The 16882-nt window shown below is 60.2% G+C and overlaps 1 protein-coding gene across 1 annotated transcript in view; it reads right to left on the bottom strand.

Moving 5' to 3' along the window:
* EFCAB6 (EF-hand calcium binding domain 6) overlaps nucleotides 1-16882 on the bottom strand; it is a 155717-nt gene that overhangs the window by 12622 nt on the left and 126213 nt on the right. Inside the window, exons 26-27 of the mRNA XM_036298810.1 lie at nucleotides 16548-16743; nucleotides 13753-13944 (exon numbers count right to left, since the gene is read on the bottom strand). Coding sequence (XP_036154703.1) covers nucleotides 13753-13944; nucleotides 16548-16743 — 388 coding nt within the window. The remainder of the gene's footprint in view (nucleotides 1-13752; nucleotides 13945-16547; nucleotides 16744-16882) is intronic.

The raw sequence follows: 16882 nt of genomic DNA on the forward strand, positions 1-16882 counted from the left end.
GGGGCACCGGGGAGACTGGGCCCCACGAGGAAGTCAGGCGTGGGAGACGGGGCTCAGAGGGCGAAGCCATGGGGGCAGCTGGCCCTGAGCCTCCTGCGAGGAGAGGCCCGGAGTGGGTGGGGCAGGGGTGTGTGCGGGAGGCAACCAATTGAGGTGTCTCTCTCACATCGCTGTTTCTCTCTCTCTGTCTCGCCCTCCCCCTTCCACTCTCTCTAAAAATCAATGGGAAAAAAAATCCTTGGGTGAGAATTAACAACAAAAACTAGATAATTTTCACATTGGTCAGAGTATTCCAGAATATGGAAAGGGAGACACAGCAGCCCAGTTGGCCATAGATTACCCCACTCTAATACCTAACAGAAAAATAGGATAAACCAAATACTTTAAGGAAAAAATATAAACCAACCTAATTTATGGACATTAATGCAAAGACATGAATATTTTTTAAAAGAAAGCCACTAGGAATGTTTAGCACCACATTTAACACATTGTATGCGGGAAATGTGTTTACACGTTTTACGTATTTATACGTTCTACCAGTGGAGTAGAGCGCGGGACACATATTAATACGTTTTTTATAGACTAGCGGTAGAATGCGGGTAACGTATAAATACGTAAACTAAAGTTATCATAATTTTACTGAATGTTGCCATTTGCGCAAAAAATTAGCAAAAATGGCCTGCGCCACCTGTTAGCGCGCGATAAAAACTACCCGCAAACAATGTGTTCGGACCGGCACGCCCAGTTTAAGCAGGGTTTATTCCAAGCATAAGGATCTTTGAGAATTAGCAAATCCTTCCATTAGCAAAGCTCATGTCAACAGAGGGCAAAAGGCGTCACATCCCGGCCGCCACCCCTGCTGGAATGGTGCGAGTGGACAAACCATGGAGAAACGAGGTGCACGCCCCTCGTGGCTACTTGGCCCTCAGGGAGTCTGCTAGGCGCCATCTGCAAGCACACGATGTGGGGGAAATGCTAAGCATTTCCGTCCGAGTCAGAGATGAGAGGCACCTGTCGGCCCTGCTAGTCACACGCTTAGGGCCTCCAGCTTCTGGGATAAGGCAAGATGGTGAAATGAAGCTTCAGCAGAAATAAACATTGAAAAAATAAGATTTATCCTTGTTTGTGGGTAGGAGTCTACACCTAGAAAATCTCAGAACCATCAGGAAAGTGGCTGGATCCAAGCTAAACACATCACAAAACAACACTGGGTTTTAGTCCCATATAATAAAAGCTTAGTATGCAAATTGTCCCCTTGACTGGGAGGTTGTCTGGGAGTTTGACCAGGGGGTGGGGCTGGCCGGGGGAAGGGAGGGAGGCCCCGGCAGCCACTCGGGACCCTCCCAGTGCACTAATTTTGTAGTAATTATAACCAGTTAGAAACTGTACTGTGAACTAACTCCACAGTCACACAGAGGACAAGGCTGCAGAGTGCAAACCTCGATCAAGAAATGTGCACATTGGATGGGAGGTTATTACAGAGAGACTGGAACGAACGGAGAGACGTACTGTGTACCTGGATGTGAGAAAATTTATCATTTCCAAAGAGAAGAGTGTAAGTAAATGTAGTAAGATTCTAATAAAAATACCCATGGACATTTGGAGGAATTATTAGACATACTGATATTAAAGCTGCTATCTATAATAATAAAAGCATAATATGCTAATTAGAACGGACAGCCAAAAGTCCTTCTGGATGTCCTTCTGGACCAGTGGTTCTCAACCTTCCTAATGCCGCGACCCTTTAATACAGTTCCTCATAAAATTATTTTCGTTGCTACTTCATAACTGTAATTTTGCTACTGTTATGAATCGTAATGTAAATATCTGATATGCAGGATGTATTTTCATTGTTCGCGACCCACAGGTTGGGAACCGCTGTTAAATCTGGACAAAGCCGCGGTCAAGGGGGGCCAAGGAGGGCAGAGGGCAGCCACGGCAGCAGGGTGATCAGAGCAGCATCTTCCCCTGATCAGCCGGTTGCCTCCTGCAGAGGGAGGCCAGACTGTGCTTAGGCCCGCTTCCCATGGGCCTCTGGGAGCGGGCCTAAGCCATCAGTAGGACATCCCCTGAGGGCTCCCGACTATGTGAGGAAGCAGGCTGGGCGGAGGGACCCCTCCTCCTCCCCGCCGTGTGCACGAATTTTTGTGCACCGGGGCCTCTAGTGGAAGAGTAAGTCCATGAGCACTGCCATGACACTTTGGAAAAGGCTAGTAAGGAAGTTCTGGACCTACCAGATATTACAATGCCATGAACATGATGTGACCAAGATGGACAGGGAGGTCTGTAAATACGCAACAACCCGCGGAGACCCACTCTGACTATTAGGGAAACTGCTCTGCACTGCGGCTGAGCTGTTATGTCACAGGCCCATTTGTTACAGCATCACACATCACAGAGACAGGGCGGTGGGCCCCAGGGTAACCCTGGGCAAGGCAGAGCACCCAGTTCCATGAGGGAGGTTCTTTCTTCCCTCCTGGGCCATTAACTTTCAAACACAGGCCTGCTGAAGGCTCCACCTCAGCCAGAGGTGTGTCCCTCCAGCCGCTTAGGCCCGGAGTCCCCGTGACATTCCTTTCTGTCACCACATCCAAACCCCGCGCAGACCCCACGGCCCCGCTTGTGGTGTGGACCCCCCTCGCCGCCGGGCCGGGCCGGCCACGCCTGGCACGGATTACTCAGCACTCTCTGCTTCCGCTCAGTCCCTTTCCCAAGGACGGTCTTCCTAAAGCACTCACACCTGCGCACTGCACGCTCCACGATGGCGCGGCGGGCGTGGGAGTGGAAGGCGGATACCTGGGAGCCAGGAGTCTGGCAGGGGTCCCGAGGCCGGGGGTGGGGGCCGTCTGGTTGGGAGGGACGCTCATGAGGGGCTGGTCTCGGAGCTCCGCTAGATGAGCCTGAGAAGGTCCCGGATGTGACTCTGGCCCCTGCCATCCACCTGTGCAGAGCTCAGGCCCCTCCTGGGTCCCAGAGTCCCAGCCTGAGGGTGTGACACAGGAGCAGGTGAAGTGCTCACAGAGGATGAGCACCTGACACGCCCAGTGGCCGGCCACTCGGGCTCCCAGGAGACCTGCGGGAGCGGGGCACGCACTGACCCTCTGGTAGCGTCAGCGCAGGCGGGCTGAGCAGAGGATGACCAGGCGTGTGCTCTGAGGCGAGGGGGCCCTGGGCCGTGGACACACCTGACGCAAGGGCCTCCGAGGAGGAACCGCAACCCGGGAGTTAGAGGAAGTGCAGGTGCAAATCCACTGACCACCTGTGGCCACAGGTGTCACTGTCCCCCCTCAGCGAGCTGATGGACGCGCAGGGAGGGGCCGGGGAGGGCTGGAATCAGGGAACCAGCAGAGGGGGTGCTGCCGGCGCTGCCTGCAGAGGGGCGACCCTCTATCACCTGCCTGAGCGCAGCAGGAGGCCAGGCCTCACGGGGTGGGAAGGGCCGGAAGGGGGTGCACGTGGCTGGATACAGCTTTCGGAAGGTGCGTTTGCCACCAGTGCAGACATCCCTTCACTGTTCGCAAAAGTAATCATTGTGTGTTCGCTGTAAAGACTTAGAAACCACAGGCACAAAGAAAAAACAAGCCCTAGCCGGTTTGGCTGAGTGGATAGAGCGTCAGCCTGCAGACTGGGGGGTCCCAGGTTCAATTCCAGTCAAGGGCATGTACCTTGGTTGCAGGCACATCCCCAGTAGGGGGTGTGCAGGAGGCAGCTGATCGATGTTTCTCTCTCATCTATTTTTTTAACTCTCTCTATCCCTCTCCCTTCTTCTCTATAAAAAAAAAAAAATCAATAAAATATGTTTTAAAAAAAAAGAAAAAGAAAAAACAAAATCCCCAGCAACCCCCGCGGCACTGCTGCCCCTGCCCAGGTGCACGAGGGACGGGCCGCTGACCCGAAGGTCCCAGGCCCCGAGGGCGTGCCCCAACTGCTCCCACCCCTGAGGCCACTCCCCCAGCAGAGCCTCCGGAGGACAAGGCTGGGGGCCTGGGAGGCGCCCACATTCGGACTCCAGGTGCGCTCAGCTCAGCGCCCGCCGCGGCCAGCCTGGCTCTGGAGATGGCTCCTGGTCTGGTGCGTTTGTGTCCCGCACTTGTCAGGTGATCATCAGTCTGAATGGGGAAAACTGCGCTTTTCCTAGAACTAGAAGAAATGCATCTCCTAATCGGAAAAGACACAAAGAAACAATGTCCCAACAGATGGAGCCTAGGCCCCGAGAGCCGACCAATCACGTCTCCCTTTCATGGAGTGCGCCTCGATTTTAAAGCACCCGCTTATCTCCTATAGTAAAACGCAAGTCACCAGGCCAGTGGCTCAGTTGATGGGGGTCGTCCCGTGCACCAAGAGGTCAGGGCACATGCCTGGGTTGTGGGCTTGATCCCTGGAGGGCGTGTGCAGGAGGCAGCTGATCCATGTTTCTCTCTCTCTCCCTCTCCCGTCCTCTCTCCAAACGGGTCACCCACCTTGCGGACCTTACGGACCACCACTGGTCCACGGGCCGCTGGTTGGCAACCGCTGCTCTAAAGAAAGTAACATTTTTTGAAAGTCATAGCTTTACAGTGTGAACCTGTCGTTCTGAATCCTGTCATTTTGTGAGTTAGCCAGTGGCTGTCCCAGCATCGGGGGTCAGAGGGCGGGAGCCGGTGGGGGCCTGCCCACCCCTCCGCCCAGCTCCCGGGCTCCTCTGACCCTGCCTTCGACTCAACTAGGGCTTCTCGCAGGGCACAGGCTGCGGCTGCCAAGTGGGGAGTGCCCTGCAGCAGGGGCTGGGATCCCAGCCCACGTCCTTCCCCTGGCAGCTCAGGCCAGACCTGCACACCAGCACCGCACACCAGCCCAGAGCCCGCCTGGCCGGGGGCACGGCTGGAGGGGGGGGCACGGCTGGAGGGAGGGGCACGGAGCGGAACTCGGCGAGGGCCAGACCCCAGCCGAGTGTCAGTCACTCTGTCTCCAGCTGTGCCATGGGACTGGCCCCAGAACAGAGCCCATTCTCCGGTCAACAGCTGTGCCCACGCACGTCCTTGCCGACTGATACAATTCATTGTCTCCTGAGCCACCGCTCCCCAGACAGGGACGGAGCACAGGACAGGGCGGGGGGCTGGGCGGACCAGCCAGGGAAACACACACGTCCATTTGTCTCCCTGTGTGCGCAGCCCTCAGGCCCCCTTTCTGCTGTTCTCCCTGGAGTCTCGCCCTGTGACTCTGGGTCCCTCTGGCCTGTGACTGCCCTTTGCCCTGTGACTCTGGGGTCCCCCCCTCTGCCCTGCTTGGCCAAGGGAAGGTCAGGAGGTGTAACTGGCAGGTAACAGGGAGGAGGAAGGAAAGCGGACGGGATCGGGGCACGGGGACGAGCAGCGGACGGGGCAGCTTTCCCTGATGGCGGCATGAAGGGAACATGTCACCTTCCCCCTGTGCTGTCCATGGCGGTGGCCACCTGCCCAGGAGCCATAGTCAGACCCGTGGTTTGTAGGGTCGGTGCATTCCTGTACCTGTGACGGGCACAGGGAGCTGATGGGACTGGGGTTCGAAGGTTGTGTCCTGACCGCGGAGGGAGGCGGTGAGCTCCCCTGGGGCAGTGGCTCTATGGGAGGTACTCGGAGAGGATCCTCCGCCTCCCAGTAAGAACAGTGCAATGACTCCTAAGAATTGAAAAATTGCTTCATTTGATCAAATATTTTGATTAGCGAAAGAATTAATTGTACTGTGTCTTCATCTTATTTACAGTGAATTAATGAACGCTAAAAATAACAACAGCAACAACACCGCCCGTCAAAACCAGATAAAGCATCGAAGTCCAGATGAAAAGGAAGCGGGAGTCCCGTGGGGGAGGGGACGGCTAATGGACCTCATCCGGGTGGAGACTGACCCGCAGCCCCCGCCCAGGGGGGCCTCGCTCGCCGTCTTGGTGCCGGCTGCGTGGGCGGCAGGCGTCCAGCGCGTATGGTGTTTGCAGAGGCTGGAGCCCCCCGGGTTCCTGCGGCATCAGCGCTGCCAGACCTTCCGTGCAAGGACTCTTCCCAGGTTGTGACGGCGAATCCCACGACCCCCGAACTCCCTTCAAAAGGCGACAGTTAAGTCACCCTCAGGCCACAGGGTCCAGGCCCACTGAGCTCCAGGGCAGGCCCTAAACCCAGGGCCGGCGGCATCCTGCCTGCTCCTCCTTCCCCAGGCGCCCGGCTGGGACATTGTGAGTCTCTCTCATCCTCCCGTCACCCTTCCAGGGGCCTGTGGTTCTCTGTTTTCTCAACAAAGTTTAAGCGGGTCCGGCTCTTTGAGTTCAGGCCTGGCCCCAGGTCCCCAAGCTACTCCCCTGGATGCTGATAACGGAGCTCAGGACAGTCTGCCATCAAGCCACGCCTTCCCTTCTACCCCGTTCCCGCCACCTACACGCCCAGAATGCCAGAGCCTCCCGGATAAGAACGCGGTAGCAGGAATGCGGACCCAGAGCCTGCTCCGTGCTGGCGCTGCCCAGGTCCGGGGGGGGGGGGGGTGCCCTGCCCCGGAGGAGTGGACACACGGAGGCCCACCAGGCAGCGCACGGTGGGGGGGGGGGGCACCCTCAGGGCTCTGCCCCTGCGCCTCCTCCCAGGCCCTTTCCCATCCGCCCCACCCACCCCGGCCTCCTCTCCCCCCAGCCCTGCTTCAGCCACGACCCAGTGTGCGCTTTCCCTACTGGGTGTCTGCATGCCCAGCTCCCGACGCTCAGGGTGCTCCCCCCCACCCCCGCCCCAGCCACATCCAGACTCAGGGCACACTCCTCAGAAAGCCGGACGCCATCTCTGCCAGGACCCTGCAGAGCGAGGCCCCTCCGCCGCCTCCTCTGGCTGCGCGCTCACTCCCACCGCACGGCTTGGCTGGACACTCACAGGGATCCAGCTGGACCCTCTGCAGACACCCGACTCACAACTCCTTCCTCGGCACAAAACGGCCATAAATGCAGGGAAGTGAAAGGGAACCAGTGAAGTGCCCCCTGGACCCTTTAATGACTCAGTAACCTCATGGCTGAAGCCATTTATGAAACTGCTCAAGTCTTCCACCAAGTCAACCCCGCACCATACATCACACTACTGCTCAGCAGGGCGCCCTCCCTGAGTGGGACAGAGAAGCAGCAGCCACGGATGCCAGCGCCTGGTGGTTGCTGTTCGGTGCCACCCAAGCTCTTTCCACGGTCAGTCCGTCCAGTGCCAGTCCCCCGGGCATGCAGGGCCGGTGCCCATGGGCAGAGCTGAGGGTCGGGCCTGGGGCTGGAAGAATCTGACCTCCCAGGGCACACAGCCAGAGGAGGCGGCTGCAGCACTGCCTGTGGGGCCAGAACGGATGCTTGGCCTCGCTGGGCTCCAGTTTCCTCATCCGCAGAACACGGGTAACGGCAGCACCCAGGCCTCAGGCTGCTGGACAATCAGCTGAGTCATTTGTCCAAGCTCTCGGGGCGCGCCGGGCCCACAGCACGTGCGCTGAGCATGTCAGCCACCGGATGCCGGTCTGCCTGCGGGACGGGGCTGGCAGCACCTGGCCGGCGCATCACCAGGCGGGCCACGTGCTCCTTCCTCTGAATCGCTCAGCGTGGCCCTTCAGATTCGGCCTCGGGAGCACCAACAGGTGGAACTTTCTCGTTTGTGCACGTGTTGTCGCCGCTGTTCCTGTGGCCGCCGTTCCTATGGCGCAGTCACCGCCACCAGGGGACCGTGGGTGCTGACTGGTCCTCCCCCGTCCGGCCCCCACTCTCCTGCAATTTGCTGAGAGTGAAGATTCTTCCAAGCAAATGGGGCAACTGCAGCCGAGCAGCACGGCTCGCCGCCTGGGTCACGCGGTGTGCGACCCTCCCGGGCTCCCCGGCTGCGTCTGGATGCCCTGTGCCCCATTTGGGACGACGGTCCTCGGGTGGACGCCTGGCCTCCCGATATGGTCTGACCTCCCAGCTTCAGGGGAGCAGCTCATCTCTGGTGCTTCATTGATCCAAAAACTGCAACTAAGTGGGGCTGGAAGTTAGACCGTTGGCTCTGGAGGGACCGAACGAGGGGCCGCCTGGCCTGTGGGGCCACAGCCCCCGGAGGCAGGACATGCAGACAGCGCCCCTCAGGGAAGGACTCCAGAGGCCGCCAACCGTATGCTGAGGGAGGTCGCGGGCAGGCTGGAGGCCGAGGGCGCCTCCAAGCAGCTCCTGTGCTTGGCGAGCGCCTGCCACGCTGGACACGGAGGGCAGGACGCGGAGGGCAGGGCGCAGAGGGCAGGGCGCGGAGGGCAGGGCGCGGAGGGCAGGACGCGGAGAGTAGGGCGCGGAGGGCAGGGCGCGGAGGGCAGGACACGGAGGGCAGGACACGGAGGGCAGGACAGCCCCCTGGCCGGGCCCCTGACGTTTAGCTGGGAGACAACTCACTGACTCAGATGGTCTATGGATTCTCCTCTGCTGAGAGCAGTGTGGACGCGCTTTCTCCCGAACCTCCCTGGACTCTGGTCACCTCGTCCGCTGCCGGAGCAGCTGGTTGAAAGGGGGCCTCGGTGGAGAAGGGGGAGGGGACCCCCCTCAGCTGGGTCAGCGGCAGCCAGCCTGGGGGCCCCGGCACGTTTCTGTGGGAGGAGCGGAAAGCGGGCCAAGCCCCGGTGGCTGATCCCGTGCTACTCCCTGCAGAGTCCCGTCTGGCAGCTCAGAGCAGCAGGCGCCCGCAGCGAATGTGCACACCATGGAGCCTGGCGGGGGGACCCCCACTCCTCTCCAGAGGTGGCTCCAGGGCAGGTGGCTCCAGGGCAGGTGGGCCCAGGGTGCAGGTGGCTCCAGGGAAGGTGGGCCCAGGGTGCAGGTGGCTCCAGGGAAGGTGGGCCCAGGGTGCAGGTGGGCCCAGGGTGCGGAGGCGGAGGAGCTGGAACCGACCCAGATTTGCTTTCATGTCCTGGTGAGTGGTAGTCAGGTGGCTTTAGTGGGTTGTGCCACCTCCTGCTCATTCTGTTGCTTTCTCACCAGGGGTGGCTTCAAGTTGACCATCTGCATTAGTGCAAACATCAGGGTGGCGCTGGGACCCTTGTGGACGCTGACACTGAGAGGACACAGGCACCCGTCTGTGCCAAGGTCCCCGTGCTCTGCACCCGCAGGGCAGCAGCTTGTGAACTCAAAGGCCGGGAAGGAGAGTCCTGGGCGCGTCAGGTGGGCCTGGCCCTCAGGCTGCCACGGGACACAGAGAGGCAGGCCGTGGTCGACAGCCCATCGCCTTTGCTTATGCATGGTGGCCCAGCAGCCCCGCGCCCGGCCTGCATGGTCCTGCAACCTGTCCCCTCTCCAATGGTCTCCAGGATGACAGGCAGGACACGTGTCCTTGCAAGTGGAAAGCGGGTGGAATTTAGGGGAAACATCTGAAAATCCCCGGAAGTCTACGGGGTGGGGGGGACTGCGCCATCAGGAGCAAGGGTAAGTAGCAGTGACGACACGGCCTGACCGTCTTCCTGACTCCAGGAACTCACGGCACTTCCTGAAGAGAACCCCTCATCCTTCACATCCATGAAGCACACACGGGCAGCGTGACTTTCACACCAACAGGAAGGCAAATCGAGGGCGCGCTGCTGGCGACGCCTCAGTGTGGTGCTCACAGAAGCCTCCTCTTCAGCCGGAAACTACCACCTTATATTCTCTCCTGGAAACACCACCTTCCAGGTATCTAACATCCGACAGGCGCTTCGAAGCCGCCCGTGGCACGCACAGAAGGAAGAGCCTCCTGGGCGCTCGGCGGCGGCGGGGAAGCCACTGAGCAACGGCTCGGTGCTGAACGAGGGGACGTTCTGCTGAAAGGTTTCGTGTGGGTCCCGCCATCCGCTCACAGTCCTGTATCCGCGCTGAGCACCGCTGGTGCCCTCGCGGGAGACACTGCGATGGCACTGGAAGACTTGAAAGGAATGCTGAGCGGGAAGGGCTGTCTAAAAACGCGCGGCCCTCTGCACTTGCCCGCGGCCCCGGGCCCCGCTCGCCCGGGAGTGAGGAGACGCACCTGCGGGGCAGGCGCGGACACGGCACCGGCTGGTGAGACTCCGCTGGCGGAGGGACGCGTCGTCGTCCAGCACGTGCCCTTTCCTTCCTTTTTACTCGTTAACCAGGCGGCCTTTCCGTTTGAATGCCGCGTCCCCTTCTTCTACGAGGGGGCGTGATGGCTCCCCGTGGTGGGAGGCACAGTCCTCGCTCCACCTCCGTCTGCAGCCCGCAGCCTGTGGGCCGATGGCCTAGATTTCCAACCCGAGAGCGGCGCTGAGGAGGACGTGGCCCCGCAGACGGAGCCCGTGGGGCGGTCCGCCCAGGGGGGGCCCGGGACCCCCGCTGTGAAGTGGCTGCTGGGCCTCGGTGGTGCCTCCCAAAGCCGCGGAGCAGGAGGAGCCACAGCAGAGCCACACGCCAGCTACGCCGGGCACCCGGGGCGGACAACAGCGGGCGCCTATTCCAAAGGGAGCTCGGGCGTCACGTGGCCGTCACGTGGGACAGGCCCACGAGGCATAAGAGCATCTGAAGCTGCTGAGCAGACCTCGCCGTGCCCAGGAGGAGGAGGGACCCTGAGCGGTGTCACATCCGCATCCGCACTCGGGGCCTTCTCCCCGAGGCCTGGGAAGCGCGGCTCTGAGCCGCCCCCACCGGCGGGAATACTGGGGCGCCTTCCGGAGAGGCACCCACCGCCTGACTCACTCACGTCTGGGCAATCTCCTTTCAACAGCTGCCGTGCCCCCAGGGGAAGGAGCAGCGTCGCACTTAATGAGCTGGAGGGCGATGCGTCTGCGCTGCCTGTCATTTGTGACTGTTTCCCTCTCTGAGGACAGCAGCCAGGACTGGACCTTCGAAGTCAGCACGATGACCCAGCATCCTTGCCCTCCGGCCACCCCAGGAGGCCGGCCCGGGCCCTGCCCGCGAGGCTCAGCCGTTCTGCTTTTGCTCAGAGAAAGGGACACTGGACCTCAGTGGCCTGCCCCGCCCACCCCAGCCCAGCAGCTGGTGACAGACAACAGGCCCCCATATCTGACCTGCCGTGGCCGCCCACGCCCAGGCCTCACACCGCACCTTCACGCCGTCTTCCAGCCCAGCCCCTCGCTCAGCTTGTCCCCCTGATAAATGCACGCTGGTTCTCCGCAAGCTCTCCCCACCCCAAGGCCAAGTCCACTTCCGGGGCTGATCCTGACTGTGCATAGACCCAGAAGGCAGGCGGAGGCCGTGCCCGCCCCCACCCCACAGTGCCACCTGCCTCCCTGGTCCCAGCCCCATGCAGCCCACCGGCTCCGCCTGCAGTGGCCCTGACGCCTCCGGCAGGAATGTGCGGTGAAGAGCTCCCGGAGCACGGAGGACAGCGAGAACCCCCATCAGGTCCGCAGGCTGGCAACACTCGAGGCTTTCAAAATGGTCCTGTCATTCCAGAGGCATCAGGAATGCTCGTGGGGACCCGAGGCCAGGGAGGCGCCGCACTGAGGCGGGAGCCCGCCTCCCAACCTCGGCACATGCTGCCCAAGAAGCCTGCGCTGCCACAGAGCCCGTAGAGGCCTGGGCTCGCACCCACGGGCGCACTGTCCCCACTGGAACACAGAGCGGGGAGCCCACAGTCCAGGGACTGGGTCCTGCACCTTCCTCTCCTCTTGCCTCCCCCGATTCAAACCCCAAATGCCTGGGGCCTCTCCTGACTCTCCCCCCCCGCCCCCCCCGCCCCCCCCCCCCCTCCCCGCCCAGCTCGCCCTCAGCACAGATGTGCCAGCAGCAAGGCCTGTCTGTCCACTTTGCAGATGTGTCTGGAATTAACCGCCAGCAGCTTCCCCACCGCAGGGGTGAGGCCGCCTCCTGCCTTGACCTTGACCCACAGTCTCCTCTCCATCCACCTCCCACAGCGACTTTCTAAAACGTAAGTCGGGTCACGCCGCTCTCCTCTGTGTGTGCCTCAGAGGCAAGGCCCGGGCAGTCTTTGCTGGGAACACAGTGACATGGCCGCCCGCCCCCTCCCTGACCGCACCTGCTGCCCGCGTCACCCGCTCTTGGCTGCCACACCACGACTCTTCTCATGCCAGTCGGGCACCTCCTGCGCCAGCTCTGAGCCTCAAAACCGCTGGGTCCCTCCCTCCCCTGGGTCTCAGCTCCTGTCGCCTCTCACACGTCTTCCTCCTGCCCTGCTACATCTTCTCCGCGGCACACACTGGGATCTCACTGCTTCGCTTCCTCCCTCGGTGGAATCCACACTCCTGGTGGGCAGGGGCGCGTCAGCGTGGTTCCTGCCGACCCAGCACGCGGCGCGAGCCTGGCACACAGTGGGCCCGCAGGAGCACTGGTGGATGGAAGGAGCGAATCCACACCATGGGAAGGTATACACCAAACAGATCCACATTTGAGGGAAAAACCAATGACCCGGGAATGTCAATGACATCAGGGCGAGTGACAGGCAGCTACAGGGGAGGCCTCCCACGGGAGCCCGGAGGGGGGCCGGGAGCTGGGATAGGGAAGCCCGTCCTCTCTCATGGCAGCGAGCGGGAGCAACGCCCAGAGCAGCGCTTCCAGGCGGGAGGGAGGCAGACGCCCGGAGACGAGCAGGTCCGCAGCTGGAGAAACACCGCCAATCCCAGAGAGAGCTCTGGGCGCGGACGGAGGCGGGCAGCTCATCAAGTGCTCTCGGCCTTTAAATCTGCAGCAGCTCGGTTTTATTTCCGCGCGGGCGCATGTTACTTGGGTACAAATAAAAACGTTTGTCAAAAAGATGACAAAAATCACAGGCCCCGGAGGAGCGGGCACAGCACAGCGTTCCGGGGCCTGGAGCCGGGCCCGACTCCTTGGGCTCCCCGGCCCCCGCCCCCCACAGGGTGACTGCGGAGGCTCCCGCGCCTGTGCCCAGCGCCCCGGCTACGAGGCGGGCTGCTCCCAGCAGTGCTCACAGTGGCATCTGAAGGTGCTGACAGGGCTGGCTGCTGTTATTACTATCGTGAACCTCAAACCTTAAACACGTTCGCGCTATTTGCCCCGGGAAGCTCATTTTCAAGAATTTATCCTGACAGGCGAGCGAGGATTTATGAACTTAGGTGTCTGGGTATGAAGCGCACCGCTGGAAATGACCTGCGCACCCAGCTCCGGGGCAGTTGAGTGTAACGCTGGTTGAGCCTGTTGCATTATTTTTGGATGTTTCGTGCGTGTCCAGGCTCACTGAGCACAGAATGGTGACTACAGAGATCTGTGCTGGTTAAAACTAGATTGGAATTCTTTCTAACGATGGCCCATTATGTTTACAAATCAAGAAACCACCTAAGAATATACATCTTGTGCAGCCAAAGCAGCAGTCCTCAGGAAGAAACATGAGCCCGTGGTCAGCCACCCCCACTTCTCCATGAAGTCCCCCCTGACTTCCCCTGGGGCCCGCTGATATACATCTGTTTACGCCTACTATCTCCACATTTCCCTCTCCCCCAGGATTGCCTGATACATGGCCTAGCGAGGGCCTGGCACATAGTGGGTCCCAGTTCCTCCACTGCCACTCGGGGCCTCACTTCTCCGGACATCAGACCATCTCCAGGGACCTAAGAATCCCGAGCACTCTAAACAACCAGACAAAAGCAAGCTCCCAAACGTCTCTGAAAATAAGACAGTAACTTTCAAATGAAGCAAAAGATACACATGTACCTTCCCCTATAGACTCTACACCAACGCTTCCTTCAGAACGAGCGAATCGCACGAGGTGCTTGCCGACGTACCGGACGCGCTTTTCACCGGTTACTCGTTCTGCACAAGTGCGTTCCAGCCCTGGTCCAGGAGCCGCGGGCACTCACCTCCTCCAGGAAGCCGCCGAAGCTCTGCAGGAAGTACTTCCAGCCGATGCAGGGCGTCAGGTGAAGCCGCAGTTTCCTCAGGAAGTAATGGAACTGGTTCTCTGTCAGCTTGGAACAGAAATCCTTCAGCACTTGACCAAACTCCGAAGCCTTCACGAACCCCGTGTCCTCTTTGTCCACGGCAGAAAACGCCTGCGAGAGAGAAAGACAGGCAGGTGTGACGTCCAGCGAATATTCCAGAGGAGTTTTCCTTAGTGCTGCTCCTGCGCAACGCGAACGAAGCCAAGTGCATGCCCGTCTGAACGCTGCCTCACTCAGCAGGTGCTGGGGCCTGAAGGGCAGACAGGCAGAGGCGTGAGCCGTGCCAGCCGCGCTGGGGGCGCGCTGTCTTCACTCCTCTCGGACACGAGTTGGAAGAGGCGAAGGGAACCTGGCCCCCATAACTGGCCCAAGGCCTCTCCCTGATTCCCTCCGGCTGCTCGGAGAGTAAGCCACCAGGAACAGGAGGCCCCGGGCAACCCCACTGCGCCGGGCGGGCGGGTCTCAGGAAGGAGTCTCATGTCACCAGCACCAGGAGGTGGGGTCCCTCCGTCACCCCCAGCCTGAGGCTGGTGCCAGGAGCTGCTGTCCTTTCCCTTCGGTCAGCCCGAGCCCGTGCCCTCACCTCCGGGAGGACCCCACTGCCCGGGGCCCACGCTGCGGGGGCCGGGAGACAGTGCCAGCCCAGCGGCCCAGCAGGCGCCCTGGAAAAGTGCAAACATGTGCTATAAAAAGCAAGCACATTTTTTTCCATCTGTCGAAACAAAATCATTCACTTTTCCTGCACTAGGAAGTCTGGATCAAGCGGTAGGTTAAGATCTTTTTTTTTTTTTTAAAGTCAGACTTCAATGTGCGTGCAGACCCCAAACCAAATTCCAGTGCTTTACTCCTCCCCCAGAGCCACCTAGGCAACCCCATCGCCCAGGGCTGTGCCGTGTGCGCTGTTAGCCTCCGTGCCCCAGCTCCAGGTCTGCACCCAGCCTGAGGGAGGACGAGGCGCTGTGCGTGGGGGAACCCTCTGGCCGCGGGCCAGGAAGCAGACTTTGAGCCTTCGCTCTGCTGCCCCCCAGGAGCCCTGAACCACTCTGAGCTCAGCTGCTTCCATAGAAACGGGCTTCACACCTCATGCTCTTCTGAGTTGACCATGGCACCCGGACGTGCCCGTCCCAGGACGTGGTGGGCCGCGCAGCTGTGGAGGGATGAGCCTCACAGGACCTGAGGCGGCCTGGGACCTGCACGTCCCTGGTCTGCGTGGTTCCCATGTTGGCCCAGCTGCCCGACCACGGGATGCGGGGAAGAACCAGATGAGAAGGGCTTGGGAATCCATAATGCTCGACACAGCTATAAGGGGTTGCTATGTCATTTCAGAAACAAGATGCAGCTGACACACACCTGCAGCGATGTGAGGAAATGCGTGCACATGTCCGGCATGCAGACGGCTGTCCTTCAACGCCGTCATTCCTTCCTCTCCTGCTGTCCCTCTGCAGCCCACCTGCCACTCTCTAGGCCAGGGATCCCACCCTCCAGCTTAAAACCTCATGGCCTGATGAGTGTTTCTCAGAAGTGACAGCCAGGGTTCCTCCCAAAGGTTCCATGGACCTCGGTTTGAGAAATATCCTGGTTCCCGTGCACACGTGTGCAGACCCCCGGGCAGGGCAGCCCTGGTGCGAGCTCTGGCGCTGAAAGGTTGCGGTGGGTTTTCTAGGTGGCCCGCGTCATGCTCCCACTGAGCTTCAGATAATCAGTACAATAAGATAATCAGTACAATAAAGGCCGAGTGTAAAATCCTCATAGAGAACTCCTCCATGCAAAAATGCTGGCTGCCCAAGATTAAGGCCAAGGTGCAGGCATTCCAGACTGCTTGCATGCTGGCTGGCGGCCCACCTCTGTCCCTCTCCCCATCCCGCTGCAGGCTCGCTCTGCAGAGCTGGGCATGGAGCGGGCCAGCCTGGGTCCTGAGGGGGGTCGGCAAGTCTGCACGTGAGACATGGCCAGCATCACACGCAGCTTTGCATGCCCGGCTCAGACCACAGCCTGCCCTCTGCAGCCAGCATTTTCTCTTTCTGCTGTTGCTGCTGCACGGGAGACTGTGGGCCAGTTCAGGAGACCATGACCACCCCGGGAACATGGCCCAGGCCCTGCTTTCCGAGAACCCTGACCCAGTCCCCAGGTCTTGGCATGCTCTAGGTGCCACACAGACGCCAGCCTACAGTGTCAGGGTACTCGGTGGCCCTCCTAAACCCTCTCCGGCTCCTGGCAGTCTTCACTCTGAGTGTGAGCCACAGCCCCACCCTGGCCGACCTCTGTAAGCCGCCTGCGCCACCCCCTCCACAGGCCCAGTGCTGTGAGGATACGTTCATTGATTTTGAGAGAGAGAGAGAGAGAGAGAGAGAGAGAGAGAGAGAGAGAGAGAGAAACATCCATCAGTTGCCTCCCGTACGTGCCCTGACTGGGGATCAAACCTGCAACCTAGGTATGTGCCTGGACCAGGGATCGAACCTGTGGCCTTTTGGTGTACGGGACGATGCTCCAACCCACTGAGCCACCGGCCAGGGCATGGGAGCTCTGTATCGAGCAAGGATGGATAGACACCTGCTCACTGAGCAACATGATCTGAGCCACTCCTCGGAGGCCTGACACCTGGGGGCATGGAGAGGCGGGAGGGGTCCCGGAGGAGGGAAGGGCTCGCAGCCCTTTCTCATGATCGACACGAGTCCCAGAGCGTCGGTTTCCAGTGAGAGCTCTGTCTGCCGTACCGTGGCCAGAGCCGGACCGGAGGCGGCCACCACTTTCTGGACGTTCTTCAGAACCTCCTCTGGACTCAGTTTCGCAAAATTGACCGGCACGCCCGCCTCGCTCTCTTTCGGCTCAGCTCCGGATGGCGAGCCGCCCTCCACGGCCCTCAAGAAGTCAAGGTAATTGATGGAATTGTTTTGCCAGCTGATTCCCAAACTGGTCCCCAAGGAAGAAAAAAAACCATATTAATTAAAAAACCCTATCACTTATTCATTCAACACACACTAGCTGAGCACAGAGTGGGTGGAGAACAGGAATGATGTTAAGCGCCGTTCCCCGGCCTGTGGGGCCTGCA

The sequence above is a fragment of the Myotis myotis genome, unplaced genomic scaffold (genome assembly GCF_014108235.1).
Source record: "Myotis myotis isolate mMyoMyo1 unplaced genomic scaffold, mMyoMyo1.p scaffold_m19_p_3, whole genome shotgun sequence".
Lineage (NCBI taxonomy): Eukaryota > Metazoa > Chordata > Mammalia > Chiroptera > Vespertilionidae > Myotis > Myotis myotis.